Below are 18118 nucleotides of genomic sequence, written 5' to 3' on the forward strand. Positions count from 1 at the left end.
TGTGACAGCTTGCAGAGCGTCTTAACCTGCCAAACTTGTTCCAACTAATCACATTAGACACTGATGGACCTCAACTGTTCAATGTGATGCATGAAAATACAAACATATTGGCAATGTCGACCATGACAGGTGGTAACCGATAAGCTATGAGCAGCTAATCTATATTTTTAAATAGCAGTTCATAGCGGATCCAAGGGTGCTTTCACACTGGCAGTTAGGTGTAAATCATGAGCCCAAACATTCTGCAACACAAACACATTTTGAAAAAGAAACAGGGGCTGGGATCAGCTTTGATTGAACTGTGGTATGGTTCGTGTTTCATCAGAACGCCATCCATATTCCCACTAAAGGAAGGACAAAAGAGCTGAGAATAAATATTAATATTGTGTGGTAATGTGTAAAAAGTGCAGTGCCCGTCCAAAATGTGTTTTTCCAGAACGGGCCGATTGCTTGGTATCTGGTATTGCTGCTTACAATTTTCTCTAGAACCGCTCATCCAAACAACTTCACACTGCACACTACGCTTCCAAGGGTCCTCAGCAATACACCCACCAACTGTGAAGTGGATCGGATGAATGGTTGTCTAGAAAATCAAAGGACAGACGCACAGTGAATCCTTCCATTTTAATTGGATTTGGATGGTGTGCACACATTGCTCTGCCCATATACATATGCCAAAAAAGGCACTATGGTTGTTTCCTAGCAATGGTAGTAAGTACCTGCACTTTGAGAAAAACGCACAAACATACCATCAGATCGTCAGTTAACCAGTGTGACAGCAGTCACTATCTTTGGGGAGGATCGGCAGTCAGTCTCAGGTTAAGACTCAAACAGACAAACAGTGCCAGGGTCAAACCACAGCTGTGCTTTGTATGTTGCATAACTCATAAGAATGTAGCAGAATTTCACTGAAACAATATTACGGATACCAGCTTTAACCCCATAGTGTCTTTTGACACATGATTCAATATTTTGTAGGTAAAAATGTATTTGGATAGAAATTCCATAAGATGGCACATGTCTGACTCGTCTCTGTTTAAGGTCAAATTAATGGAGACTAATGGTTTCCTTGAAGGCAGTAATCATATTTAAAACAAATGGTCAACACTTATCAAGTGGGATTTGTGATCCATTGCAGGTCCTGGGAAGGAGCCACTTTTAAGGACATTTTGCGTGTCATGTCTACGTATTTTAAGCTTTTAGCATGTCAATTAATGTCCAGTTCCCAACTCGTCACATACTCAGATTCAAACATTAACATTTTAAATTTAAACAGAAACTACAACAAAACAAACTACTTGGTTATGTTTAGGCAACAAATCTACTTGATTAGATTTAGGAAAAGATCATAATTTGGGTTCAAATAAGTAAGTTTGATACGTAAATGAAGTTAGGTACATAAGTTAACGGTTGACTTTTGGTTTCACTCGGAACACAAACAGCATGTGTTTGTTTGACCCTCCATCCAACCCCGTCCTCCTCTCTACACTACAACTCCACAACACATCCAAACTCCCCCTTTAAGAGATTAACCTTGGCAGTGGAAACATATTGTCTAATTATTCATTGGCACGGGTTGTTTCATATTGTAAGAGTCAGAACATCTATGGTCTCCACAAAGAAATATAGAACCTGTTTATATGACCATCAAATATCACTTTACAGTATTAGCTTTTCAAGAACCCTTCTTTATTGCCATCTTATGAAATCAATTGAAAGATAGAAGAACATGACAGATTTACCACAGAGAACAGAATCACTTGATAACTTCTCCAAACAAACCAGACAGACAACAGCCACACTGACACAATGAAGACGGTGTGGAGTAAGATAGACGGCATTCAATGGTGCTTAATATCTTAGGAAAATGATTTCCAACTTAAACACGAATGCAGACAAAGCAACCAAGTTAGTTTAAACACGGCGCCATGGAGTCAAGGATCAATCAGAATGCATGCAATGGAATTATGTCACTCTGAAAATAATGATTTGAAGAGTTTGCCGCATGGCACCCAGACTATATGTGGAAACAATTATCAACCAACAAAACGTCATGCCACACGTGATGCGGACAAAGTACAACAGTGTGTTTTTGGATGATTGGCGAGTAGACGAGAATGATGTTTCAATAACATAATTTAGAAAAGGCAAAAAAGATCAGGTAATAGCATTAACTCCCCAAATAATACAACAAAGGACATTTGAAGTAAAAGCATGCCGCTGTCAACGTGATGTTAGGGTTAGAATGGTGTGAATTTCTGTGTAAACACATGACTGGATGACTGGGGCCCTGTCTTTGTCTTTCTTCCCAAAACCCCATGAACCTGCGGCTACACAGCACAGCTTCAAACCCATTTACACCACAACCTTTCACATACTGTTTGAACAAAGTTAATGACCATCAAAAGGAAGAACCTACTGGTGGTCAGCAGAACAGTGCTAACATGCTCACCAATCATGTTTCTGAATGTTACCATTAGACTTCAAATATTTCACAATCTGAAGCAAAATATTGATTTTCTTCTGAGATGTCATGGAACGTGTTCAGTTCTCCAAGCTTTTTATTGCCAGAGTCGCTCACCATCATGTTAGATGCAAATGTAACTGAGCTATTGTTCTGGTTGTATGGTCAATATGGCCTTAATAGAAATTCCTGTCAATGTATTATAAGCAAGTTTTAACTGTCATTTGTATAATTTTCCCAGGTGTTTTATATGATATGTGAGTATGAAGTATATGTATTTACAGGACTTGGACCACAACATGAACAAAGTACTGAAGCTGACCTGCCATTAACACCCAACAGCAGCACTTTAAAGGAGATTATCAGTTACTAATGATGTATAATTATATTATATTTGAAAGGTTATGTTGCATTGTTTTAAATGGGTTATAGCTATACACAAAAACATGTTATGAACATGTTCAAACTAAAAAACCCTTTAGAAAAAGAATCCAACTGCCATGCACATCAGAAGGGTGTGTGCCAGTCTGATACTTAGTATAGAAGTGACAACATGGCTCTTTGCTGTGTTCTAAATTTATGTTGCTAAAATATGGAAATTCCCAAATGATTTCAAACTGTCTCTCTAAGTTATCACAAGTCTTCAACTTTTTTGAATTTTTCATATTTAGATACAAAAAAGACAGAATAACAAGTACACCTAAAAGCAAAAGTATGACCCAAATAAAGAAAAAAACTTGTACACAGAAATTCATTGATATCTGTTCTCTATTACACGTACCAACATAAGCCAATATGGGAAAACACAAATGAAGACAAAACATCACTGTAGTCTAGACAACACTGAAGACAAAATGTATTGTTTTAAAATGAAGATCAGTAAAGCAGTAAATGGCAGGAGCGGTGGACTCAAACACGATGCAGCATCAGTGCAGATAACATGGTTCACCATCATACAAATTTTGCACATTTGTGATGACATGTACTAACCCTTAATATTCCTCTCTGCACACATAATTTGTATGTATATTGGTGACCATGTTAACCACTTTGGAAGACCCCATGTGCAAGTGTAGCTTATGCGATTAATGGCTTTCTGGGTTACTGAAAGAAACTAAAGGAACTTTCCGTATGACAGATGCACCAGTTCAACGATTTTCAATTTGAATCTGAACTGTGCATTTAACAATCCAGTGATAATGTGAAGTGCAGCTAAGCTTACGCTTACTACATTGGGTGTGTTATGAAGTTACACTTTGTTTAACCATGGGGGTGTGATGCTTTGAGGATACATTAATCCTCTGGTGCAGATGAGTGAAAGCACAAAAAAAGCAAGCAAATGCAAACTAACCTAGCCCACCTGCATGGCTAGTTTCACACTCCTCCAGGTCTTCGTCGTCACTCGAACACTCTGCAGACGACACAATGTCCTCTGCCGTGTGCTGCAGGAGCAGAACGTTGGTCATCAGGGGCCACAGCAGAGATACCCAAAACACAAAGACAAGGGAACATATACCAAGCCGGTTAGAAGGAAAGCATTAAAGTTCACTTTTGACCATGGAACCTTGGTCGATTGACAAGAATATCTCGACTCAAGCTTCACTTGTTGGCTTTTTTTCCAGAGCTTGCGACTGCATCTCACAGTCTCTGATTTTCTGTACGTTTGCTCACTTGTCTTAAAGAAGGCTCAGTTGTTGTCACATGACCTGGTGGTTCTATCTAGATGGAGACGGTAACCCCTCTGTTTAAAGATGGTGTCTGATTTCTCCTTCATCTTTCTGCAGTCCATGACCTTTGAACTCTTCCAAGTGGATTCTGTGTGTGGTTATGATCTGATGTTCACAAGTCGCTGGTGTCTGTTTTCAGTGTTCAATCAATAAAAATGTTTCCCTCCAACTCTATTTGGTTTGTACCAGGTGATCACAGTTCTGATGGCGTTCTGATTTGTTTGTCCATGTCGTGTAGTGTAGTGTCGGGTGCGCTGTCACATGGGTGGCAGTGATGGTCAGGGACCTCGACGGACCAGACCCGGGCAGCAGAGGCTGGCTCTGGGGACGTGGAACGTCACCTCTCTGTGGGGGAAGGAGCCGGAACTAGTGCGGGAGGTGGATCGCTACCAGTTGGATCTGGTGGGGCTTACCTCCACGCACAGTCTTGGCTCTGGAACCGTACTTCTGGATAGGGGTTGGACTCTATTCTTCTCCGGAGTTGCCCAAGGTGTGAGGCGTCGGGCCGGGGTGGGGATACTCACTAGCCCCCGGCTGAGCGCCGCTACGTTGGAGTTTATCCCGGTGGACGAGAGGGTCGCCTCCCTACGCCTTCGGGTTATGGGGGGGAAAACTCTGACTGTTGTTTGTGCCTATGCCCCAAACCGCAGTTCTGAGTATTCGGCCTTCTTGGAGACCCTGAATGGAGCCCTGGAGGGGGCTCCAGTAGGGGACTCCGTAGTCTTGCTGGGAGACTTCAACGCACACGTGGGAAACGATGGAGCACCTGGAGAGGCGTGATTGGGAGGAAGGGCCTCCCTGATCTAAACCCGAACGGTCGTTTGTTGTTGGACTTCTGTGCTAGCCATGGAATGGCCATAACAAACACCATGTTCGAACATAAGGATGCTCATAAGTGCACGTGGTACCAGAGCACCCTAGGCCAAAGGTCAATGATCGATTTCGTAATCGTATCATCTGACCTGAGGCCGCATGTTTTGGACACTCGGGTGAAGAGAGGGGCGGAGCTGTCGACTGATCACCATCTGGTGGTGAGTTGGATCAAGGGGTGGGGGAAGACTCTGGACAGACCTGGTAAACCCAAACGGGTAGTGCGGGTGAACTGGGAACGTCTGGAGGAAGCCCCTGTCCTGGGGATCTTTAACTCACACCTCCGGCGGAGCTTTTCAGCCATCCCTGTGGAGGTTGGGGGCATTGAACCTGAGTGGGCGATGTTCAAAACCTCTATTGCTGAAGCTGCAGTGATGAGCTGTGGTCTCAAGGTCTTAGGTGCCTCAAGGGGCGGTAACCCTCGAACACCGTGGTGGACCCCGGTGGTCAGGGAAGCCGTCCGACTGAAGAAGGAGTCCTTCCGGGTTATGTTATCCGGGAGGACTCCGGAAACAGTTGCAGGGTATCGAAGGACTAGAAGGGCGGCAGCTTCTGCCGTGTCAGAGGCAAAGCAACGGGTGTGGGAGAAGTTCGGAGAAGCTATGGAGAAGGACTTTCGATCGGCACCAAGGTGCTTCTGGAAAACCATCCGGCACCTCAGGAAGGGGAAGCTAAGAACCATCCAAGCTGTGTACAGCAAGGGTGGGACCCTGCTGACTTCAACTGAGAAGGTTATCGGCCGGTGGAAGGAGCACTTTGAGGAACTCCTGAATCCGACTAACACGCCCTCTATGGTTGAGGCAGAGCTGGAAGCTGATGGGGGATCATCGTCAATTTCCCTGATGGAAGTCACTGAGGTAGTCAAACAACTCCACAGTGGCAAAGCCGCAGGGGTTGATGAGATCCGTCCAGAAATGCTGAAGGCTTTGGGTGTTGAGGGGCTGTCTTGGTTGACACGCCTCGTCAACATTGCGTGGAAGTCTGGGACAGTGCCTAGGGGTTGGCAGACCGGGGTGGTGGTTCCCCTATTTAAAAAGGGGGACCAGAGAGTGTGTGCCAACTACAGGGGTATCACACTTCTCAGCCTCCCTGGTAAAGTCTACTCCAAGGTACTGGAAAGGAGGGTTCGGCCGGTAGTCGAACCTCTGATTGAAGAGGAACAATGCGGATTCCGTCCTGGTCGTGGAACAACGGACCAACTCTTCACTCTTGCAAGGATCCTGGAGGGGGCCTGGGAGTACGCCCATCCGGTCTACATGTGTTTTGTGGATCTGGAGAAGGCGTATGACCGGGTCCCCCGGGTGATACTGTGGGAGGTGCTGCGGGAGTATGGGGTGAGGGGGTCACTTTTGAGGGCCATCCAATCCCTGTACGCCCAAAGCGAGAGTTGTGTCCGAATACTCGGCAGTAAGTCGGACTCGTTTCCCGTGAATGTTGGCCTCCGCCAGGGCTGCGCTTTATCACCAATCCTGTTCGTGATTTTCATGGATAGGATATCGAGGCGTAGTCGTGGAGGAGAGGGGTTGCAGTTCGGTGACCTGAGGATCTCATCGCTGCTCTTTTCAGATGATGTGGTCCTTATGGCATCATCAGTCTGTGACCTTCAACAGTCACTGAATCGGTTCGCAGCCGAGTGTGAAGCGGTTGGGATGAGGATCAGCACCTCCAAATCTGAGGCCATGGCTCTCAGCAGGAAACCGGTGGATTGCCTACTCCGGGTAGGGAATGAGCCATTACCCCAAGTGAAGGAGTTCAAGTACCTCGGGGTCTTGTTCGCGAGTGAGGGGACAATGGAGCGAGAGATTGGCTGGAGAATCGGAGCAGCGGGGGCGGTAATACAGTCACTTTACCACACCGTTGTGACGAAAAGAGAGCTGAGCCAGAAGGCAAAGCTCTCAATCTACCGGTCGATCTTCGTTCCTACCCTCACCTATGGTCATGAAGGCTGGGTCATGACCGAAAGAACGAGATCACGGGTACAAGCGGCCGAAATGGGTTTTCTCAGACGGGTGGCTGGCGTCTCCCTTAGAGATAGGGTGAGAAGCTCAGCCATCCGTGAGAGACTCGGAGTAGAGCCGCTGCTCCTTTACGTTGAAAGGAGCCAGTTGAGGTGGTTCGGGCATGTAGTAAGGATGCCACCTGGGCGCCTCCCTAGGGAGGTGTTCCAGGCACGTCCAGCTGGGAGGAGACCCCGGGGAAGACCCAGGACTCGGTGGAGAGATTATATCTCCTCAATGGCCTGGGAACGCCTCAGGATCCCCCAGTCGGAGCTGGAGGATGTGGCCCGGAGAAGGGAAGATTGGGGTTCCTTACTGGAGCTGCTGCCCCCGCGACCCGATCCCGGATAAGCGGTAGACGATGGATGGATGGATGGTGTAGTGTAGTGCAATGTAAAGTCTCATTCTTGAAATGGTATACTGTATGCTGGGTTTCCTAGAGATAAAACTAAAATAAGCCAATAAATCTTAGTTCCACACAGTGTATTGAATATATGTTTCATATATACTGTGCTATATTCCCGTGCTGGAATTCAAATAACACATTTTTCATGTACCAACTGTGATACTTATAAAATAATTTAACCCAAAAGTCATTTTATTATTATTATAAATTCATACGAGTGTTTCGTAGCTCTTCGTAGGCTTGTTTTTTCCAACAGATACTTTGCAACCTTTGAGGGATAATTCCCTCATCAGCCAATTGTCAAGTTTATTTGGAATTAGGAGATACAAATTGGACTTTACTCTCTTTATATCATATTAATGCTTAAATATGTTGCTATGTTTGTAACTGGAATACCTTCAGTCTATGTTGTAAGTTTCACTGATGTAGTTCCCCACAGCTGTCATGTGTGATGTCATGATGATGTCCCATGTTGGTCGGCGTTTAGATCCCCGGCTCCTCCGGTCCGCGTGTCAAAATGTCATTGGACAAGATACTGAACCCTGGATGGCTCCCTGTGCCATCTGTGAGGGAGTGTGTCTTTAAATGGGTGACATGTTGTGCAAAAACACTTTGAGTGGTCGGAAGACAAAGTTAACTTCCTGTCACTTGAATTCTCTGTTCTGATGTTTGCAGCGTCCAATCCTTGTCTTCATACTGATATTGTGTGGGTGGGTTTCCTGCACACTGTGGTCTTTATCATCAGCCACTCAAACAAACACAGGTGTCTGAGTTACACAGTTGAAAGCTTGAGAAAAGGGGCTGCGACTTAAGATTTTATTGTCATTAGACTTGATAAGTAAAAGGCAATGCATGCCAAACATCATTTAACAATAGCAATTCTACCAAAGCTTGCATCTTCAAAAGAGAAGCAGTTAGCAACTCCAGTACAGCTGTGAAAGAGTAATCAGACTGACATCTGGAGGTTCCCTATATGAGCCCCGTCACTAAGCCAACCACACTGTAAATCAAAAGACTATAAAGCAATATGAACAAACATATAATAATATATCCAAATTTGAAGATTTGAGGAATATCACTCCCATGACCTGTACGTCCATCTTCACTTTTAGTACAGTTGGATGACAGATGCCATCACCAGGAAAGTTTTCCCATCCCACACAGCCTGAAGGGTTTAGGGATGTTATACTCGTTACTAAACCACAGAACGATAACATGTGTTCTCTTGGATGCCTTTGGAAATGTTTTTATACTCAAACTTTTTTTCTAAATACTTCACACTTGTTTCGTGATGACAAACATTTAATTATGCACTATAGATACTTCATTTATTTATATTTTAAATCAATATATGGGAAAACATTTACTTTTTGTATTTATATTTTGATGCTTTTACTTTTGTACTTACTTAAGAGTATAAAAGGAGGTGAAGCGATATACAAACTGAAACCTATCCTGTACTTTCAACACAGCTTTACACTTTGACTGTTTTGGGGTTTGCTTTGCAAACCAAAAGAGTTTTCACACTGTCCATTTGAACATGTTTCATCTTTACGATACATCTATGAAAAATAGACATTTTAATGAAGGTAACAAATAATACAGTAAACTTCGACCACAATTTCATTATTTTTGTTGCCGAGAATATCACCAGGCACCATAAATTCACGTCATTTTGTCAGTTGTTAAATTAGGAGGAAACTTTATAAAGTTTAAATGGCGCTGTCTACGGCACATTTGTAATTGCTCGTGCCTTCTTATAAATTCAGCAAACGTACGATACATTAAATGATTTATTTCTTTGTTTAAAAAGTATTGTTAGTTTGTCCTGCCTGTTACTATACCACTGAAAGCTTCAGCATGATAATGTCATGACCTGGTTAATATAATATGATCATGATATGATAATAATCATAGAAAGTAGCTCTGTGTTGGAATTACATTAAACTGTTCCAGTTAAACTGCGTCAGCTTCCGTCACTGCTCCACCTGGTGGATAGATAATACATTGCAACTGATTTTCACACAATGCGTCAGAGTAGCATCACCAGTCGCCATGCTTTCACTACGTCATCGTTTCTCTTCAGCCAAGTACCTGACGATGACCTAGCAGGGATCTCAGGGAGGGAGGGGACATTTGAGGGGTCTGTATCTGTACAGGTCCCTCGCTCGCTGTTATATGTCACTTGCAAAAACGTTGACATTCAACATATCTGGAGTTTGCAGAAATTGCAAAGGCAACATTTTTACCTGGACACGGGGCTGCTGTGTAAGATCTGACATGAAACTAACCATCAGATTACATGTATGTGAATGAGGCCAGACACAACAACATCATCAGCAATAAGCTTGAATGACAATCAGACACAAGTTTACGGCAAGACATCTTTCATATACAAGGAATTTGTCCATATCTTGGGACAGCTACTTCAAAAGACACACATTTATAAATATAAAATGTGCAATAAAAGATAGGAAAAGATATATAAAATGTGAAATATATCTGTTTTAAAGGAAGATGATGGAATGTACAAATGTTCCTATTATAAAGATTGTGTGTAAAATAATAATCAAAAGAGTTGCTGATGTGTGGTTGACCATTTATAAAACAAAACAAGCTCATTAAAGGTCTACACTGGCTGTGTCTCAATTCAGGGGCTGCAGCATTCGGAGGCTGCATTTGTAGACCAATTACATCACAGCGGTGGCGACAGGGGTGTCCCATTTCAGCGACTCCTTCAGATACAGCCGACTAATGCGGTCTTTTTTTGCCAGATTTGCAGAATACATCTGATGTATCCTACACGGCCTCAGGTATCCCAAGATTCATTGCGCGCCCAGAGAAAAAGATTCTGCCGAAAAATGGCACCCCTCGACCCAGCAATAGCGGCAAATGTAAGTATTGGGTTTCAACTCGCTCAAATAGCTAACGATACCAATGTTATAAAATCAAAGGACCTTAAAACATAACATTTTTGTTAAAATGACGGTTAAGTTACGGGATGTTAGCGCCGATGCTAGTTAAGCTAGCTGCTCATTAGCTGTTAGGAGCGGCTGCTTGGCTGCCGGCATCCGACATAAGTTAGCCTTTGAAACTTTTAAGATCTTAACTTTTAAACCTAAGAGTTGTAAATGTTGATTTATATTTTACATAGATTGTGGCGATTGTATAGATAATGTATACTTCATATTACCTGCTTGGTTTTCTGATAGTTGAATATCACTTAAACTAGGGGTTTCAGACTCGCCAATTGCGGCCCGCTGGACGATATTTTGTGGCCCCCTACTTGACATCAAAGTTTAGTGTTAGTGCGGCCCACGCGTTTTTCTGGCACGCACCTTTTTGCCGAGTCGTTGCCCTGGGCGTTGTATATTTGTTTTAATAACTTATAGGCTACCATAGCTCAGGCTCGTGACAGCAACGTTTTTTTTTGTCACCCAGCCCGTCATGTCTTTCTCAAAACCTGCCGTGAAGAGAAAGGTTGGCGACGAGCGCAGACAATTTCAGGAAAAGTGGGAGACGGAATATTTTTTTGTTGAGCACAGGGGCATCCTGACGTGTATGCAAAATACCAGGGAGATGAGAGAGAGGACCAGGTCGCCAATCTTAAAACATGTCTACTGAGGCAACAAGATTTTTTAAAGAAAGCAAGCAAAGAGAGTGATGCGGCAGTCGAAGCTAGCTACGTGGTGAGTGAGATGATTGCTAAGGCGGGAAAGCCATTCAAAGACGGCGAGTTCGTCAAAAAGTGCATGTTACAGGCTGCAAGTATAGTCTGTCCGGAAAAGAAGGGTCAGTTAAGCAACATCAGCCTTTCAGCCAACACAGTGGCAGAGCGCATTTCTGACCTGTCGGGTAACATATACGATCAACTGCGTGAGAAAGCTAAACATTTCCGTGCATACTCAGTCACTCTTGATGAGAGCACAGACATCACTGACACTGCGCAGCTCGCAATGTATGTCCGCGGTGTTGGCGACAATTTTGAAGTGATGGAGGAGTTGCTCACAGTGATTCCAATGCATGATCAGACCACCGCTCAGGAAATATTCCGCCAGCTGTTTGACGCCATTGTGGATGCCGGTTTACCATGGAAGAGGTTTGCTGGAATAACAACCGACGGAGCACCATCAATGACAGGGAGGAAAAATGGACTGGTGGCACTTGTTCAAAGAAAATTGGGAGATGAGGGTATGGCCATTGTTCTGCACTGCATTATCCATCAGCAGGCCCTTTGCAGCAAATGCCTGAAGTTTGACAATGTGATGTCTGTCGTTGTGAAATGCATCAACCATATCAGATCCAGGGGCTTAAAGCACCGCCAGTTCCGCGCCTTTTTGGAGGAAATAGAGTCAGCATATGAGGATGTGCTCTACTTCACCGAGGTACGTTGGCTTAGCAGGGGAAACGTCTTGAAGAGGTTTTTTGAGTTGAGATCAGAAGTGAAAGCCTTCATGGAGAAGGATGGATGGCTGTTCCTTTGCTAAGTGATCCCAAATGGCTCATGGACTTAGCTTTTCTTGTTGACATCACACAAGAGCTGAATGTAATGAACAAGAAATTACAAGGCCAGGGGCAGCTTGTCAGTGCTGCCTATGACAACGTCAGAGCATTCTCCACAAAACTTGTGTTATGGAAAGCCCAGCTCTCTCAGACAAACCTCTGCCATTTCCCAGCATGCAAGGCACGCATGGATGTGGGCACACCATTCAGTGGTGAGAAGTATGCTGATACCATTGTAAAGCTACAGGAGGAATTTGATCACAGGTTTACAGACTTCAAGACACACAGAGCCAATTTTCAAATTTTTGCTGACCCCTTCTCCTTCGATGTGCAAGATGCCCCTCCTGTGCTTCAAATGGAGCTCATTGACCTGCAGTGCAATTCTGAACTCAAAGCCAAGTTCAGGGAGGGGAGTGGAAAAGCAGACAAACTGGGACAATTTTTGAGAGAATTGCCCCCCACCTTCCCTGAGCTTTGCAGGATGTTCAAGCGGACCATGTAACTTTTTGGGAGCACAGATCTGTGTGAAAAGCTCTTCTCCACCATGAACTTTAATAAGTCAAAGTACAGGTCCAAACTTACTGATGAACATCTTCAAGCCATACTGAGGGTCTAAATTGCTTCCTCCCTCAAGCCAAATGTGGCTCAGCTGTGTAAGAGGAAGCGCTGCCAGGTCTCTGGCAGCAAGGAGTAGGTTGGAGAAGCATATGTTCTGAAGAACCGTTCATGTTCTGAACTGTTATTACTAAAGATTGAGAAGATTGGATCAGTTGTAATAGAAACCCTTTTTTTGTGGAATATTTGATGCGGCCCAGCCTCACCCAGACTCTAGGCCGCCAGGTAAATTGAGTTTGAGACCCCTGACTTAAACAGTCCAGTGCAATCGTTCGGATTGATTATACATATTTTATTATTTATAATATGTGTACTTATTTTGCAACTTAATCTGATTTTGTGCAGTGGTGTATAGCTAACTTGTTCTAACATTTTGTTTAGGGAGAAGGAGACGCAGGCAGAAGAGAGGAGAGCAGGGAGAGGATGGACAGACTCTTTTCTCTGCTGGAGAAACTTGTTGACAAATGAAATGTAAATTAATTTAAATAAATAATATATATATAATGATGAATATATATATATATATATATATATATATATATATATATTTAATTTACATGAACTATAAATGAAAATAAATGAAAACTTAATTGATTTCAAGGTTCAAGAAGGATTTAATTTGTACATTTATTAATTTAGAAAAGGGATCATTTAATTTAGCGTCTCCTGATGCATAAAGTAGGAACCAGGAAGTCCCCCGTAGACCGCTCGGTTCAGCCTTCGCGGCCTACGGAGATCCTGGCCTCTAAAGACTGCAAAGGCCATGTCCTGCGAAGGCTGCAGCCCATGAATTGAGACACAGCCAGTATCTGTGCTGATCCACTCCTTGGAAAGGCTTCCTGCATGCTGTTCATCTAGCTGCTGATTGGTCACTTTTTTATTGCTCCAATCACCTTCAAGCAGGCCAGTTTAAAATTCTAACTGCCATATTAGATTCTGTGCAACACTAACAAGCAGGAACTCAAACATACTATTCTACATGTGTCTTAAAGGTTACTTACAATTTTGTCCTACATACAGAAGTATTTCTTTTAATTTTTTCTAATTATTGATGCATTTTGTTCTTTAGTGGATATTATAGTGGATATGTATGTCTTCTGTTGCCTACATGTATAGTTATTATAGAAGTGTATCCATACCTGCACAGTTGAGGAGGATCTGTGTTTCCGTGTGGTCGTGGTGGACATCATTGTAGTGGTCTCAATGAAGGTTGTGGACATCTCTGGAGACATGGCCGTGGTCCTGGCTGAGCCTGCCACACTGGGCACATCACCTACCAACCTTACACTTCCATTAATCTTGATGTTGGTGTTGCCTTCAGAAGCCATGTTCAATACTTTTAGGCCATTGTAATAAAGGCCTGACAGTTGACCCTGAAATGGCCGGCCGCGATCACTACCACCAATTGCGACTGTTGCTTGAGTGTTGAAAATTGTTAGCTGCCGTCCTGGAAGAGACATCCACATGTAAGATATCTTCAACAGAGAAAAGCAGCAACACTATTTATTTACAACAATACTAAAGGCCTTATTTTTGACGCAGCAGAACAACCAGCGCAAGCAGATCTTCAACAATTTTGGTATTTTGATGCGCAGGGCATGGTTCAGGCATCAAATTGTTGGTATTTTTGTATAAATTAAGTCTTAAACTGTACAACTGAGAATAGTCTATTTCTGGTGCAACATTACTCCGCTGCCAATTTTGTGATTTTATCAACAAGAGCAATTATGTTAAAGGGTTAACATCATTCTTTAGCTCACATGAAGTTCCATATGAAGTGGCATGCATAGGTTTACATGTAAGTTCATGTTGGAGATATTACATTTTATGGTACTGTTATCAATGGGATCATTTTGGCCTGACAACTACAAAAGAAAGTTTGTATGAATATCTTATGAACTGCATTAATGTGGAAACTTCAGGTTTGAAGTGAGGATCACATAAACAATTAAAATCTTTTGATTTTTTTAAACTCAACACAATTAATTGAAGCCTGAAATAGAGACAATGAACATTTAATTACATTATAGGACCTTTAGAAGACTTAAGGGTTAAGCTCAGGGTACAATGGTGGCAGCCCTGGTTTTGAACTCACAACCCTTTGGTTTCTATTAGGACACTAAACCAGCACAATAATATTCTCATTATAGTGCAGTATTCCATCATATCAATATAGTGAACAAACGTAAACATAGAAACATGTTTGTTTGAAATTACCTTTCTCTTGTAGCCACTCTTCTACTGGTCTGGCATATTTGTAAGGAATTTTCTTATTGGCCACTTGATAGCGTTCAATGTCACTGTTCCCTTTAAAGTTTAAGAAAACATTTATAAAGACATTTATTGATCATCATCATCATCATGTCAATGGGAGAAATTATCACTTTCCTCTAACATTTACAATTTGTTTAAAGGACTTTAGATTACATTTTTTGTTAAACTTCTTTAAGATAATTAATAATCCTAACAAAAAAGATGCAAATATATAAAAATAATACTGCAACAATAATAAATACATGAAAATAACTTTTAAGCCTCCTTGTTCATCCCAGTCAGACCATGGCATGATGGTTTAACCTGACTCTTCTTTTGCTGCAATGCAACGGTTAGGTTAGGTTTTGTAATGTGATTGTGTGTGTGCATAATCTCCAAACATTGAGTGACTCAGTACTCACTCCCTCACTACTCACTCACTCACAACTCACTCACGACTCACTCACTACTCACTCACTCACAACTCACGACTCACTGCCTCACTACTTACTCACTACTTACTCACTCACTACTCACTCCCTCATTACTCACTTGCTCACTTACTCACTACTTACTCACTCACGACTCACTCCCTCACTACTCATTCACTCGCTCACCCACTACTAACTCACAACTCACTCAGTCACTACTCAGTCACTCCCTTACTACTCACTCACTACTTACTCACTCACGACTCACTCCCTCACTACTCACTTGCTCACTCACTCACTACTTACTCACTCACGCTCACTCCCTCACTACTCATTCACTCGCTCACTCACTACTAACTCACAACTCACTCAGTCACTACTCAGTCACTCCCTCACTACTCACTCACTACTCACTCACTACTTACTCACTCACGACTCACTCCCTCACTACTCATTCACTCGCTCACTCACTCAGTCACTACTCATTCACTCCCTCACTACTCACTCACTACTCACTCCCTCACTACTCACTCACTACTCCCTACTCACTCACTCACTCCCTCCCTCACTCCCTCACTCCCTCACTCACTACTCACTCCCTCACTACTCACTCACTCAATCCCCCACTCACTACTAACTCACAACTCACTCACTCACTACTCATTCACTCCCTCACTACTCACTCACTACTCACTCCCTCACTACTCACTCGCTACTGTGAAGTAAATAAACTCCTGATTGTATTGTGTCACATTTAATGATTATCACATGTACTCGTACACCTCAATCAAAATGTATTATGTATTGTGTCACATTTAATGATTATCACATGTACTCGTACACCTCAATCAAAATGTATTATGTATTGTGTCACATTTAATGATTATCACATGTACTCGTCCACCTCAATCAAAATGTATTATTGCACAACATGTATTTCTGCACAAATGTATAATGAGCAGTATATTAGTTATGAATGTGAAGCACTGTAGGTTCTCTTCAAAGAGTTTCAGGTCCACCTCCATCTCTCCACAACAAGACGGCCCACCAAGGGGCATAACCGCGCCAACATGGACCAATGAGGGACGACGACACCCTTCAGTAGAGAATATAGCAAAATGTTTATGATGTTTTTGTACCACTTTCACTTGTACCAACAGACAGCTAACTGGCTCTTTATTGATTCGGACTGTGGACTTGGTGTGTGAAAGTGTCCTCGGCTGAGGGTATTTTTTGACATTGCTGTCATCATCACTTTAAATAAATAAGTATCTTGATCAACTAGAAGTTTACTGGATTCAATTGAAAGACTATCTCAGTGCCCTTTGGACTTCAAAACCCAACAAAACCTGGTGACCCTGACGTGATGATCTGAAAGTTCTGGACACGAGGGCGACTGGAAGAGAAGCCAGAGGAGTGCGTTCAATGATATTTACAACAGGCCTGACAAACGATAAGGTGAGCAAACCTGTTATAAACGAAATTGCAATAGTTTATTGTAGAACAATAGTACTTGTAAATGTCAAAGAACACACTCTGAACGCTGTCTCATAAAATATACTATCCTTGCTAAGTTTGCATATGATGTGATAAGTGATGGTGACGGAGTTTTGAAAAATACCACATGAAACTGTACACAGAAAAGGTTTTAAAAAGTGACACCGGTGTAAGAAATAAGGTTAAGAAATAAGGTTTTCGAGTAGCGCTCGATTTGATAGTGTAAAGTTAAAATATCAAGTCTTTGGGAAGAAAGCGCAGTCTGAGCGACTGGTGGTGTCTGCGGAGGAAAAGGCCAACGCGGCCTGTTCTGGCTAAAAAGAGAGAGCCTTAACAGTGAATATTTTGATGTGACTGCGTGGAGGAGGTTGACGAATTCCCCATTCTCTCACTATATATTTATTCATCTTCCGTAGACGACCATAGACACATAGTTTAAAGTAAGTAAAGCATTTTGAAGTGGTTTAAAAAGATCGCGGAATTCGGCTGTGTGAGAGAAGAGTGAACTTCTCTTAGCGGGGGCTATTAAAATCCTATTTAATCCAACGATAACGGCATAGAACGAGTATCAATGCAGTGTGGTTTGGAAACTATATGTTGATGAATGTGCGTGTGAGTTGTTGAAAAGCAATGTTGTTTGTAAGTGAATGAATTGAGGCGTAAAAGTCAAGCTATTTTGGAGCCTAACGTCTATACAGCTCCAGGCGCCCGCCTGAAGCTAACGTGGAGCTAACGCTTGTTTGGGGTTACATTTACGTTTGTAGCGGAAGATTTAACCGTGCAAACTGACTGTTGACTATCGATAGATAAAGGGGAATCACGGGAAGGTGTTGGTGTTATTAAAAGTCTCACCAGAAGGAACTAGTTGGTACGAGTGCTTAACAAGGCCAGCAACTCGAGCGTGTAAAAACGCCAAGAAGCTGTTGGACTGTGAAAGTACCTCAGAACAAGCAGAACCTTGAGTCTCACGCTGATAACATTTGGGGTTGGGAATTACAACGAAGAGTTTGTGTATTGATAAAAAGTAACGAATACAAGGCTCCGGCTCCAGGGAATGTACTCCTACGACGGAGTGTGCTCGCTGCAACAGTAGCTTCATTGATTCGATTCCATTTCCTGTTTTTGTAATACAGTAAGTTCTCCACTAGGAGTTCCAAAGGGACAAAGCCGCAAGAAAATTTGTAGTTTCATTGATTTGACTTGTAGTCCATTTCCTGTTTTTGTAATTCCGTAAGTCCTCCACAAGGAATAAAAAAGAAAATTTGTAGTTTCATTGATTTGACTTGTAGTCCATTTCCTGTTTTTGTATTTCCGTAAGTTCTCCACAAGGAGTAAAACGTTTTTTGGTTTCTGGT

General features: G+C 42.6%; 1 protein-coding gene across 6 annotated transcripts in view; it reads right to left on the minus strand.

Annotated features, from left to right (window-relative positions):
• Positions 1-18118, minus strand: part of nrxn3a (neurexin 3a) — a 200037-nt gene that overhangs the window by 6677 nt on the left and 175242 nt on the right. For 3 of the 6 annotated variants that reach the window (XR_003834345.1, XM_029459905.1, XM_029459908.1), the window contains exons 21-23: positions 14800-14889; positions 13722-14029; positions 3816-3906 (exon numbers count right to left, since the gene is read on the minus strand). Coding sequence is in view for 5 of the 6 variants with exons in the window: in XM_029459905.1 (XP_029315765.1) it covers positions 3816-3906; positions 13722-14029; positions 14800-14889 (489 nt within the window). In the remaining variant the exon portion in view is untranslated. The remainder of the gene's footprint in view (positions 1-3815; positions 3907-13721; positions 14030-14799; positions 14890-18118) is intronic. The other 3 variants (XM_029459906.1, XM_029459907.1, XM_029459909.1) reach the window with 1 other exon arrangement.

Source organism: Cottoperca gobio, chromosome 22 (genome assembly GCF_900634415.1).
Source record: "Cottoperca gobio chromosome 22, fCotGob3.1, whole genome shotgun sequence".
Lineage (NCBI taxonomy): Eukaryota > Metazoa > Chordata > Actinopteri > Perciformes > Bovichtidae > Cottoperca > Cottoperca gobio.